The 12,050-nt window shown below is 62.6% G+C and overlaps 1 protein-coding gene across 1 annotated transcript in view; it reads right to left on the bottom strand.

Moving 5' to 3' along the window:
* Positions 1–2,617: 2,617 nt before the first annotated feature.
* LOC112973620 (oocyte zinc finger protein XlCOF6-like) overlaps positions 2,618–12,050 on the bottom strand; it is a 24,695-nt gene continuing 15,262 nt past the window's right edge. Inside the window, exon 5 of the mRNA XM_026081687.1 lies at positions 2,618–3,948. Coding sequence (XP_025937472.1) covers positions 2,892–3,948 — 1,057 coding nt within the window. The 3' untranslated portion in view covers positions 2,618–2,891. The remainder of the gene's footprint in view (positions 3,949–12,050) is intronic.

The following is a 12,050-nucleotide window of genomic DNA, read 5'->3' as shown; positions in this document are numbered from 1 at the left end:
AAAAGAAAAAGAAAGAAAGAAGAAGCTATAAATACATGTGGTCCTTGCTTTGCTGCATGACAAGGGCTTAAGGAGAAATTCTCACACGTGTTACCTATTCGAAGAGCAGTTCCTAGTCCACAGTAGTACTAGTAATAATAATAATAATACTCAGCAGTCTCGTAGCCAAGCGCTTTATATCCTCTCCAAAGCACTGTACAAACAGTAGGTAATTGGTTAACCCTCACAATACCCCTGTGAGGTAGGTACAGTAAGTATTACTATCCCCATTTTACAGATGGGGAAACTGAGGCAGAGAAGTTGAGGCTTGCCTCGAGCCGCACAGCAAGTCAGAGCAAGCGTTTCAGCTCGGGAGCCCTTGGTTCCCGCCGCCCGCGCAGGGCCTCTCGCCTCCGCAGCCTCTCAGCAAATGGCCCTACTACCACAGTAATAACAGCAAGAGGGAACAGTAGTTGCCCGGGAATAAAAACTACCATCCGTGGGCCCTGCCAGCGCCACCTTCGCCAACTGACTTCGGCAGCGCGCGACCACGAGCCAACGGCCGATGGTACAAAAGACTAATTTCACACAGAAGGACGTTTCCAAGGTGTACGGCACACACAACGATTAGTTTGCTATATAGCGACAGGAACATCATGCACAAGAGGTCAGCGAAGAGTCCTTTCCAGGCAGCCCACACGGACGTTACCAATAAATGAATCGATCTGCAAACTATTTCTTCGGGGAATTGCACACACCTGTCATAAGTCTGGCAGGGCTGAAGGAAGAGCCCTGGCCCAGCTTATCCTCAACCCTGCTCCTCAAATGCCAAGTCACAACAGCCCCAAACCCTCGTAGCAGCAGCCGCCGTATGCAGAAAAAGGGAACGGCCTCGTGTTGGGTATTTCCCAGCTTCAATGCTGCCGGAGGTCATTTTTAGCAGCAGGATGCATGTTAGGGAGGAATAAACCCCGGGCAGAAGGGGAGTCTGACAGCACCACACGCCGCCCGGCTCCCACTGCCCGCGAGGGCGAGAGCATCCCGCGGCCGTCGAGGGGCTCGGGACCCGCAGCCCCGGCCCTCGCTCCTCGGCACGCATCCCCCGTAGGGGCCGGGCAGGACCCCGCTACAGCAATGGACCCATGCAGGGGCTTGGCAAGGAGCACGCTATGGGCAGTGCTCTCCTGGGCGCTGCAAACCAGCCACTTCCCGCCCGGGGATTTAGCACGAGCCGGCAAAGAAAGCATGCTGAAAGCACAGCGCGGTGAGAGGCGACCCTCACCCTGGCACCTGGCCACTGCTGAAGACCTGCTGCAATTCCCACCTCCATCCCAGCAGCATGTTTGCAGCCTTTGCTCCGCGGCTCGGCTCTGCCAGGAGCAGCCTGCCGAGGGCGAGCCGGGTTTCCCCAGCCCCGTCGGCAGCCGCGGGCTCCGGGAGGCTCCGCTGGCAGCCCGGAGAAGGCACCCGAGCGCGACACTGGCACGAGAGCGTGCAGCCCCCAGGAGCAAAGCAGAGCGGGAGCAGCTCAGCGGGGAGGTTCCCGCTGCGGGGCAGAGCCGGGGCAGGGGCACCCCGGGGAACGCAGCCGACGGAGCAGCGCCGGCACGGAGAGACGGCGGCAGCCGAAAGCACCACCACACGGAGCTGGGACAACTGCCCCGTCCCTCCGCGCTCGGGACACGCAGACCCGCGTGCCGCGGGCAGCGCCGGGCACCAGAACTGCCGAGGCTGCCAAGAGCAAAAGGAAACCAGCTCCCGCTCACGGGAAGCACCATCGCGAACAACTCCGCCCGGGAAGGGGAAGGACCGAGTCGCGTTCGGCAAGTTATTCATCCGCCAAGTCTGGCGTCTGTGCATCCGTGATATTCACAAGGAGAGACGACAACTCTTAGCTTTAAAATTACCCCTGTCCTAACTAGCAACTACACTGAAGCCCCTTTATACAAGACAAGGACTAGTCCGTATCTGTTAGGTTGTGGACGATCTCTCGGGGGAGTCATGGAAGCCCCTCCACAGGAGATGCCTAAATCAGACCTGCTGCAGCAGCAGGGAGAGAAAATCCTGCAAGAGAAGAGCCCCGTGTTGGCTAGGGAGGGCACGGTGACCCAAAGGTCTTCTTCATTCCTATCTATTAGAAACCTTTTGAAAGAGCATTGTAAAGAGCATCAAAGGAGACAGCGAACTCCTAGACGAGGGATGATGCCTCCTGCCACAGTCCCGGGTGAACTCGGGATGGTGGCAGTGCTGGTGGGAGACCGGATCATGAGCTCCACCGCAGGACACTGCTTCGAGTCTCGAGCCTCGACTCGCCCGGTGTGCTTCTATCTCACAAGCTGTCGTTGGGCCAAGCTGGAACGGGACATTTCTTCCGGTGCCTGCCCAGCCAAAAACCAAGCAGGGCTTCAGCTCTCCACTCTTGACAGCTCTTCCCTCGGGAAGCTGTCGGCACCAGCTGGGACAGCAGCCCGAAGCCGCCCCAGAAACCCGGGGCTTCACCGTAATGCACAACACTCGGCTCACCCTGAGAAACCGTCAGCCTTCGTGTCGCAAAAACAGTCTGCCTGATGCCTCCCCACTCGCTCCCGAGCCTGGGACCGGGCAGGAGACCCTGCAAGCACCAACCCTTGCGTTATCTTTGGCATACTTCAGGGCAAGGTTGAATCCTTGATTTCTGTTTTGGTCACGGAGTGTGTCACAAGCGTGTTTGTATGTGCTTTGGGGACGCGTGGCTCGTTTGTCGGCTTGTTCTTCAGCACCGCAAGCTCTCCAGGGCAGGGCCCTCGTATTCGGCCAGCACCACAGGAGGTCTAAGTCAGAAAACTATTGTATCGTTCTTTCTCCCTCCACTCCAGCTCCAGGCATGAGCCGCAGGGAAATCACAGAGCTCTTTCCGCTGTTGCCAGCCCCTCCTACTTGTATTTCGACAAGGCTTCCAGCGGCATCTGGATTTGGGTGCAGGACATGAGGAGCGGGTGCATGGGGAGGAAGGGGTTGAAGGACTCCCCGTCTCTGTAGCAGGACAGGATCCTCTCCTCCGTGTGCACGCTCTGATGCACGGTCAGCTCCTTCTTATGGCTGAAGATCTTGCCGCACTCGGTGCAGGGGTAGACCCGCTCCACTGTGTGGGTGAGGTGGTGGGTCCGGAGGTTGCCCTTGTACTTGAAGCTCTTCCCGCACTCCAGGCAGGTGAAGGGGCGCTCGCCGGTGTGGATCCGCTTGTGCTTCATGAGCGTGGTCTTGAGGTTGAAGGTCTTGCCGCACTCGGGGCAGACGAAGGGGCGCTCGCCGGTGTGGATGCGCTGGTGGGTGATGAGCGTGCCCTTGCGGTTGAAGCTCTTGCCGCACTCGGTGCAGGTGAAGGGCTTCTCGCCCGTGTGGATGCGCTGGTGCTTGATCAGCTCACCGTTGTGGCTGAAGCACTTGCCGCAGTCGGCGCAGGCGAAGGGACGCTCCCCAGTGTGGATCCGCTGGTGCCGCGTCAGGTCGCCGTTGCGGCTGAAGCTCTTCCCGCACTCGGAGCAACCGAAGGGGCGTTCGCCGATGTGGATCTTCTGGTGCAGGATGAAGGTCTTCTTGGCGCAGAAGCCCTTGCCGCACTCGGCACAGATGAAGGGGCGCTCGCCACGGTGGATCTTCTGGTGCGTGATGAAGTTGGCCTTGCGGTTGAAGCTCTTCCCACACTCGGAGCAGGAGAAGGGCTTCTCGCCCGTGTGGATGCGCTGGTGCAGGATGAAGGTCTGCTTGGAGCAAAAGCTCTTCCCACACACGTTGCACTCGAACGGCTTTTCCCCCGTGTGGATGCGCTGGTGCCGCATCAGGTCGCCCTTCTGGCTGAAGCTCTTCCCGCACACGGTGCAGCTGAAGGGCTTCTCGCCCGTGTGCACGCGCAGGTGGGTGATGAGGTTCCCCCGGTGCTGGAAGCTCTTCCCGCACTCGGTGCAGGTGAAGGGACGCTCGGCGGCGTGGCTGCGCGGGCGCCTTGCCGGCTCGGTGCCGGGGGCCGCGGCGCTGCTCCGCTCGCAGGTCGGTGACGGTTTCTGCCCCGCGTTGCCCGTCGGCAGGACGGACGCCGCTCCCTTCTCCAAGCAGAGCCCCATGGGCTTGGCGGCTGCCCGCAGCCCCTCGGACCCCGGCGGGCCCCGCCGCAGCTCGGCCACGTCGCCCTGCGCCGGTTGCACAGTCCACTGGCTGACACGGGGCTCCGGCCGGAGCGAGCCCCGCGGAGCCACCTCCAGGCTTTTCACCAGCAGAGCCTTGTCCGGCTTCACGTCTTCCGGCTCTTCCTTAGGCTGCTTCTGGCTGCTGCCTTCGCTACCTGCCAAGAGAAGAGGGAGCCCCGTTATTACACGCCGCAGGCAAGCGATGAGAGCCGAAAGCAAAAAGCTGAGGAGCTGCAACTCCTGGGCACTGTGGCATGGGAGCAGGGCCCTCCAAGAGACCCACGCGGCCAAATTCACCCCCCGCTGCCGCCCCCGGGACGTCTCCAGGATGCATCGACCCATGCTGGGCTAGCAGAGCTGCATCCCCATGGTGCAGGCACAGCAGGACCACCGTGGTGTCTGGGCAGCCACAGGGATTTTCCTACTAGCTTCCCCTCGGTGACCAGAGCGGCTGTTCCCTGGAATGCTGCTTAGTTTAAGTCTAAAAGTCCTTTTTTCTGCTAGGGCAGGCACCTCCAAAGACGCCAGGAACAGCGCCTGGGCTCGACAGGAAGCTGCACGTGATGAACGAGGGCCAGGAGGACCACAACGACATTGAACCCAGCGGGGAGCCAGGCTGGGGCTCTGGGAGAAGAGAGAGAAAGCAGCAGGGATTTCCCAACACGGATGTTGGGTCCCCGGCGGCTCCTGCCCCAGGGACTCAGCGCCTGCTGGGACCACCAAACCACGTCGCTGCCAAGCACTGGCTGGCTTCCTTTCAGCTCCATGCATTCACCACTGCTGTTTTCCTTGCAATCTTCGTTCCCAAATCTTTTCCCTAAAGCCTCAAGAGACAAGCCTTTGCAGTATTTTACGGTAAAGGCCATGTGCTGTGAGAGAACAAGAAGAATCCAGGAAGTCCACAACACGACTTCTGTGCAGGCTGATGACTGACGTGAAGACCGGAGGGAATTGCTGCTGCAAGGTCTGTTTTGGGGGTTTGGGGTTGCATGCTGCCGTCTGCAGTGCAGGAGCCCAGCGCCCTCCAGCAGGTCCTGAGAAGCCCTGCGCTGCGGGGAGCGGGCAGGGACGGCGGTGGTGCCTGGCGCTGGCTGCCCTCTCTGGCATCACGGGCACGTTCAGGTAGAGCCCAGCGAGGCGCTCAGACTGCTGCTGCCCCGTGCAAAGTGAGCTCAGCCCGGGGAGGTTGCCTGGACGAGCAGCAGAGCAGCAGGACCTCTACCGCGGTCCATGGGACAAGCGCCCTGCCGATGCAGCTGGCAGCGGGGTGGTGGCGTCTCCCCATCACGCATCTCCATCGTGTGCCTGAGGTCCACAGTCAGTTCACATCCCAGTTACCCAGGGGATGTGAATGCAAAGCACGTACAAGTTAGGCTCGTGGAGGCGATGCGCTTCACTGAGAAATATTAAAGCGCAGATAACATTGCAAACATAAAGGGGAAAAGTACAGCTGAACAATGAAAAATACACTGTAGTGAGAGGTTTTCACTGCTGCATCTCTCCTTTCAAGCGGGCTGCCCCTCTCTCATGTTTCATCGCCGGGTGGACTCTGTCTCCTACCTGTACGAAGCCCTGCTGCCGCTGCAGGGGCTTGGGCTGTTCCCACGCAGCCCAGGGCAGCGCCGTCCCACGCCGAGGTTGCTCTCTCGCCGCTGGTGGATGTTTGACATCCCACACTCACTGCCTGGCTGGCCCTGGAAGTGTCTCCGAGCCTTCGCGGTTCCCTGGTCGTGCCGGGTCCCGTTACTGCAAGCGGCTTTGCTCGCGAGGAGCGCCCACGAGCACCAGCTTTTCCCTTTAGCCGGCTGCTTTGTAACTGGCCTGCTGGCTAATGCATCGTCATCCGTGCATCACCCTGCGCTGAGGGAGACGGGTCGCTTGGGTGATAAACACTTCGCAAAGGAGTCAGCACCTTCTGGTCCTAAAATGCTTTTGGGGGGTGAGGGGCAGACCGCCCGACAGGCCGGCTTGCCTGCCAAGCGCCTCCGGTGCACGGACTTCTCAAGCCCAAATCTGCAAATCCCAGGGTTGTGCCACGCCACCTTGCGGCTACCGTCACCTGCTGGTACCTCCAGGCTTCGGTCCCGTTCAAGGAGGCGGCTTCCTTCTCTTCCCATCGCCCAAAGCTTACACCATGGGGACTGGGGACATCGCCACCTCCCTCCTCGCTCTGCAGCCCATGGCACCACCAAATCTAACGTCCCGTTTGGTAACCATTTCCAGCAAAGCCTGGCTGCCTGCCTACACCGGTTGTAGGCTTTCTGCTTCCGTTAGCCTCCGAAAACCTTCCCCAGGTCCATCAGCAGCCGACCGAATCCCCTTGAGTGCTGCCTCCAGCCCTGATCTCTTGGACGCCGTAAGGACATTTCACTCAAGTCAGGCCCCCAGATGATGCTTTAAGATCAGCTCCCGCAGAAGTGCGATAAAAGCACTTCCAGGGCGGGCGAAGCCATATGGGGGTTGCCGGTAGGGGACACGGCTCGTAGCGCCGCCGGCCAGGCTAGGCGCCCGCGGGCGGCGGGGCGGGAGGTGGGCACGCGCTGGGGACCCTGCGCTGCGGGAGCCGCTCACCTGCGCCGCGCCGGCGCCCCGCGCACGGCTCCTCGTCCGGCTCCACCTTCACGATGATCTCGGGCTTGGCGTCGCCTGCGGGTGGGAAGAGAGCGGCGCTACGCGGGGCTTGCGCGCGGGGCGGCCGGAGCCGCTGCGGATCAGCTCCCGACCTCGGGCACGGGGAGACTGCGCCGCGGTGGCAGCAGCAGCGCAAGACCAGGGGCAGCCGGCTCCTCCTCGCCCCCATCCCCGGTGCCCTCTGCCGAGTGCCTCCCACCCTGGCACATGCTGCTGCCAGGGGTCCCGGCGCGAGCRGCATCCGCCGATTCACCCGCCGGGAGCCGGCAAAGCACCGGGACCCCCGGCTGCAGCCACCTGCCCCCCCGCGCCCGGCCCCACGTACCAGCGGAGGCGTCGGGGGGCAGCTCCCTCTCCGGGCAGGGCCGGCAGAAATCCCCGTACGAGTTGTCCTCGGGTTCTGCTTTAATGACAACCTCCGTTTTGATCCCTGCGGAAGGACAGAGGCAGCCTGTGAGACCCGCTCCAGGGACGGCTGCCGGGGGCCGTGCTYGTGCCCGGCGCCCTGCCCGTGCCGACGTGGCTCCGGCACACTGCTGCTGGCTTCCCAGGTCTCCAGGAGCCTGGATCTTCCTGTGATCCAGGCGCCTCGCAGCAGCCAAAGCGCCTGCAGCCCCRGGAAACGATGCGCGAGCTCACCGCACGCTGGGGATATGACCCACGGYGAGGGAGCTTTCTGCTATTTGCAAACAAAAAATAAAATAAAATAAAAAAGAAAGGCTCTTTTCCCGCCGGGAGGGCATTCCCTGCTGCTGCAATGGCACCAGGTAGGTGCTGTCCTAGCAGGACTCGGCTCCCACCCTGGCTCGGGAACGGCTGCAGCGGGCGGCAGCGTGCCGGGAGCCTGCGCCCGGCCTYGGCCCGAGGGCAGGATGTGCCCCCTTCCCGGCAGCCCCGCTCCGAAAGCCGGGTCGAACGGCTCGCGGCACCCTCGCTGCTCCGTCCCCCTCGGCACCCGGCAGCGCAGGCTCCAGCCGTGCTGTGATGCCTCTGCCACGATGCGTCCCACGGTGGGACGAGGAGCCGCCGGCCCCCAGCATCCCCTCCGGCACCGCAGCTCCAGCGATGCCTGGACAGGCGCCGAGGGGACTCGACGGCTCCTGACCCTCCCCGGCGCCCCAAAACCACACTGCTGGCACTCACCGGCGCTGGGGTAGCCGGGCACAGCGGCCCTTTCCCCCAGGTCCGGGGGATACCCGATGTACGACTCGTCCTCCGGCTCCGTCTTCACCACGATCTCGCGCTTCATGGCAGCCCRGCACCTTCCTGGGGAAGGAAAGTCGCGTTTGGGGTCGCTGGGCGATGCAGGCAGCCCGGGGCCAAAGCCCCGTTCGGCGAGGGGCGCTGCCGCCTGCTCCGCGCTCGCGCCACGGCCCTGTGCCGGGCACGGGGGCGATGAATCCGGGCACATGCAGCCCGCCGGGCCGGCAAACCTCGCCGCCTGGAGAAGGCAACGGGCCCCCGGGCATGCACAGCCCTGCCGGGCTCTGGGGGCCAGACGGCACGAGGGCAGCTCAGCCCTGGTGGGTCCCCGTCCCTGTCCCCGTGCCACTCACCTGCGCCGGGGGCCTGCGGYGTCCCGCGCTCGCTCTGCCGCCGGGGAGCCCCGACGCACGGCTCTTCCTCGCGCTCCGTCTTAACCGACACCCTGGGTCTGGCGTCCGGAGCATCTGCCCAGGGAAAGAGCATCAGCAAGAGGCCGATCCACGGGGCTTGCAAAAGAGGAAGGCAAAAGAGCGCTGCGTCTCCGCGGACCGGGGGGGGGACACCTGCGTCACAGCACGGAGCCCAGGGCCACCGGGGCCGGACCTTCGCGTGCAAGAGGAGCGCAAGGTGCAGGGCGGCCCCGGGGCGCAGAGCGCGCGACCGCCCCAAGGAGCTGTCGGCACCTCACCTGTGCTGCCGGCGCCGGGGATGCCGCCGAGCGTCGCTCCCCGGAGACCCCCCACCGACGGCTTCTGCTCCGGCTCCATCGCGCCCGGGCTCGCGGGCTTCCCTCCGGAACAACCTGTCCGAGGGAAAGCAAAGTCTCGCGCCACCTTCCTCCGCTCCCGGGGAACGCCCGCAAATGAACTCCCGTGCCGTAGCGACATACGGCCCCAAAGACAAACGGCTGGGCTCAGCTCTTCCAGAACCATGCAACCGTGGTAGATTTAATCTCTCCGGAATTTGGCGCGGTGCCACAGGGGAGCCTTCAGACAAGGCAGAGCTGTGCCGAGCTGCCAGGAGAAGGAGCGGGGCAAAGAGAGACGCAGGAGACTCTCCCGCGAGGCAAAACCTCCGGCCGGTTTGGGCCGCTAGGAGCCTCGCTCGGGATCGGTCGACCTCAAACGCTTTCGTTAGCGGGGACGCAGCGACGACGCCTGCTAGCAAAGCACGCTCGGGAGACCTCGCCGTGCAGAGGAGGGGAGGACCTCGCTCCGGAGGTGCCGAGGGACCTTGCGGCTGGCGTCGCTGCGGCAGAAGAACGCGTGACGGGACAAAGCCCAGGTCGTCGGGGACCCGGAGCGATCAGCCCAGCTGCAGGAGAAGAGCTGGGTGCTCTAACCTCTCCCAGGACAACCCAGGTACCGGCGTGACGTGGCCCCGAGGAAGGACAGTGCAATCCCACAGCTGCCAGGAGAAGCTTTTCTGGGGCTGATGGGGACGTTTTAAGCCCCTGAGGAGGCACTGGACAGTTTTGGTGCCCCACACTTGCGAAAGAGGGATTCAGACCAAAGCCGGTGCGGAAAAGGGCTGTTCTTCACCCAGCGGTGAAGAGCTGGAAGGAGCACGAGTCCGAGACCAGGAAGAGGGACCAGACTGCTGCCAGCACACGCGTCCGAGGGCAGACAGCGGGGACAGCGAGGGGCTCAGGGAAGCGCCAGCAGCGACCACGCGTAGCCGGGAGCAAAACAGTTCCCGGGCCGAGGAGAAAGGTGCTGCAGGGGGCTGAGTGGCCCAGCTAGTATGGAGCCAGGCGCGATGCGCATGCAGAGATGTTCCTGGCCCGGCTGCCAGGGCCCCTGACATCTAATCCCAGACCTTCGCTGCACCGCGCTTCCTCTTCCTGCCCCGTTTGGCCCCGCACACGCGGCAATTAAAAAGGAACCTCAAGCACGATATGAACCAGCAACCTCACAAAACGCTCTCTCTCGTTGCTCATGAGGCACCCCAAGAGCAGCTCCCGTTTGCATGGTTTCCCCTCCTGTCCTCTCCCCCCCCACCACCACCACCATCCCCTCTGCAAGGCACTAGCTGTCCAGATGAGGCTCTGCGCTCCGCGGGGCACCAGGTGCTGCCATCCCATCTGTTTGCAAAACACTCCGCACCCGGCAGGCCCCAGGCAAACCCTGTAATCTCGGAGCGACAGCAGCTGGCTCGTCCCTTCTCTCACTTCCAGCCCCAGCTAGTCTCCGTGCTCCCTCTCGATCTTGATTTTCCGCAGTCTCTTCCTGGTTGCTGCCACATCCTGATTTAACTGTGCGGCGCGGAGCTTATCCTTCCTTCCACCCCACAAACGAGGATGGTGAGGAGAGCTGGGCAGAGCCCAAGCCCAGGGCAGCGCCTGCTGGCTGTGCTGCTCCTGCCTGCCCCAACCGGGTCCCACGGCCCGGACCAGGCCAGTGCTCCAAGCAAGCGCGATTAATCTCAGGAGCGAAGCTGGGGGAACTCAGCAAKGCTCTGTTCACTCTTTAATCCACCCTTCCACGAACACTCTGTCAAACACTACTGAACGGGCATAAAAGGTTACAGGCAGCATCCCCCAGGCACCAGCCGGCTTCACCGCGCCTCGCTGCAAGCTCCCGCTGCAGCCCCGGCTGAACCACCGCGGCAGCTCCGGCCTCTCGGAGAGGAACAGGCGCTTCCCGGGATCTTCGCCTGCCTGCTTTACGCACCCCTTCGGCAGGCGTGAGCCTGCCCGGGAAGCACCTCTTCCCCCTGCCAACGATACGGAGAGCCGCACAGCTGGACCCAGCGGAGACAGGCAGGCAGCTCGGTGAATCGCACCGGTGTCTCCCGCGCGTCCCTCCCGTCCCGCCACGGACTCAGGGGCTCCCCAGGACCAGCCGYGGCTGTCGGGAAGAGCAGCCGGCAGAGCGGCTCGGAGGAGAGTCCTGCAGCGCCGCCCCGGACTGCGGCACGGGCCCGTTGGCCGAGGGGAAGCTGCAAACCGCCCGACTCGGCCAGGTGCCGCCGGGCCAGGCTGCGGGACGAGGCCCGAGCCCGGGCTCGGCGGCCGGGGCGGCTGCGGCTGGGTGCAGCGCTCTGCTGGCAGGAGCGGAGCGTGCAGCGGGGAGGCGTTTGGGTTGGCTTTGTTTTTAAACAGGAGAGGATTTGCTTTTGGTGGGGCATCTCCCAAAGGTGCCCTGGGGCTCCCGTTCATTGCCTTCTGCCAGCACTACCACTTAAGTGAAGGAATGCAAAACTAGCCTCATCCTGGTAAACCCCATAAGCAGGGGGGACCCTCCGGACAGGGAATTTAACAGGAACTTCATTAGAAGCCAGCTGGAACATTTCACAGATTCCATCCCTATTTACCTGCACCCTTTGGAACCACAAATTGGTAATTCTGCTGCTTCCCAGCCCATCTTCTTCACTCCTCCCAAGCCCCTGGGGAAAACACGCTCCTAAAGCATATCTGCAGCCAAGACATAACCCAGTTCCTGCCCAGCTCCTGCCTTTCCTCTCCAGGCTCTGGAATTACCAGGGTCCTGGAAAAGAGCAAAGTTCATCTTTTTGCTTATTACCCGTGGTTAATGCTGACGGTGTATGCCCACAGCTTTCCACGCAAGTTCATAAAACTGAACACAGACRTTCCTGCACTCTTACGCTGCAACTAGAGCTGCTGGGTGCACGAATCAAGAGAAGACGGGTAGCAAAAGCTTTTGTTAAAGTGTCAGCTTGCGTTCAGGACACTGCCCCAACCTGACTCTAACAGCCAATTAAAAAAATAATAGCTAAYGAAACAAGCCCAGCACTCACAAGCCACACAATAAGAAGTGCCATTTTGTTTTATTAGGGTTCATTTGTTATGTCTTATAGCGGACGCTCCACAAAGAAGAGGAGCATCCCTGGTTGTGGGACCTTGCACCGGCACCCACCCAGCCCCCCACGAAAGGAATCGCCTTGCTCGCAAGGAGCAGAAGGGTCAGGACCTGCATGTCCAAGGGAGGCGCCGGGGGGCTCAGAGGGGTCTAGCGAGCGGCACAGCCTCTGGCCACCGGCACCGGGGTGCTGCGCGCTGCTCAGCGGCCCCGGATCACGCGGATGCTCTGGGCGACACCCGCATTGCCC

Source organism: Apteryx rowi, unplaced genomic scaffold (genome assembly GCF_003343035.1).
Source record: "Apteryx rowi isolate R43461 unplaced genomic scaffold, aptRow1 scaffold_1168, whole genome shotgun sequence".
NCBI lineage: Eukaryota > Metazoa > Chordata > Aves > Apterygiformes > Apterygidae > Apteryx > Apteryx rowi.
This window is presented reverse-complemented; position numbering and strand designations above follow the sequence as displayed.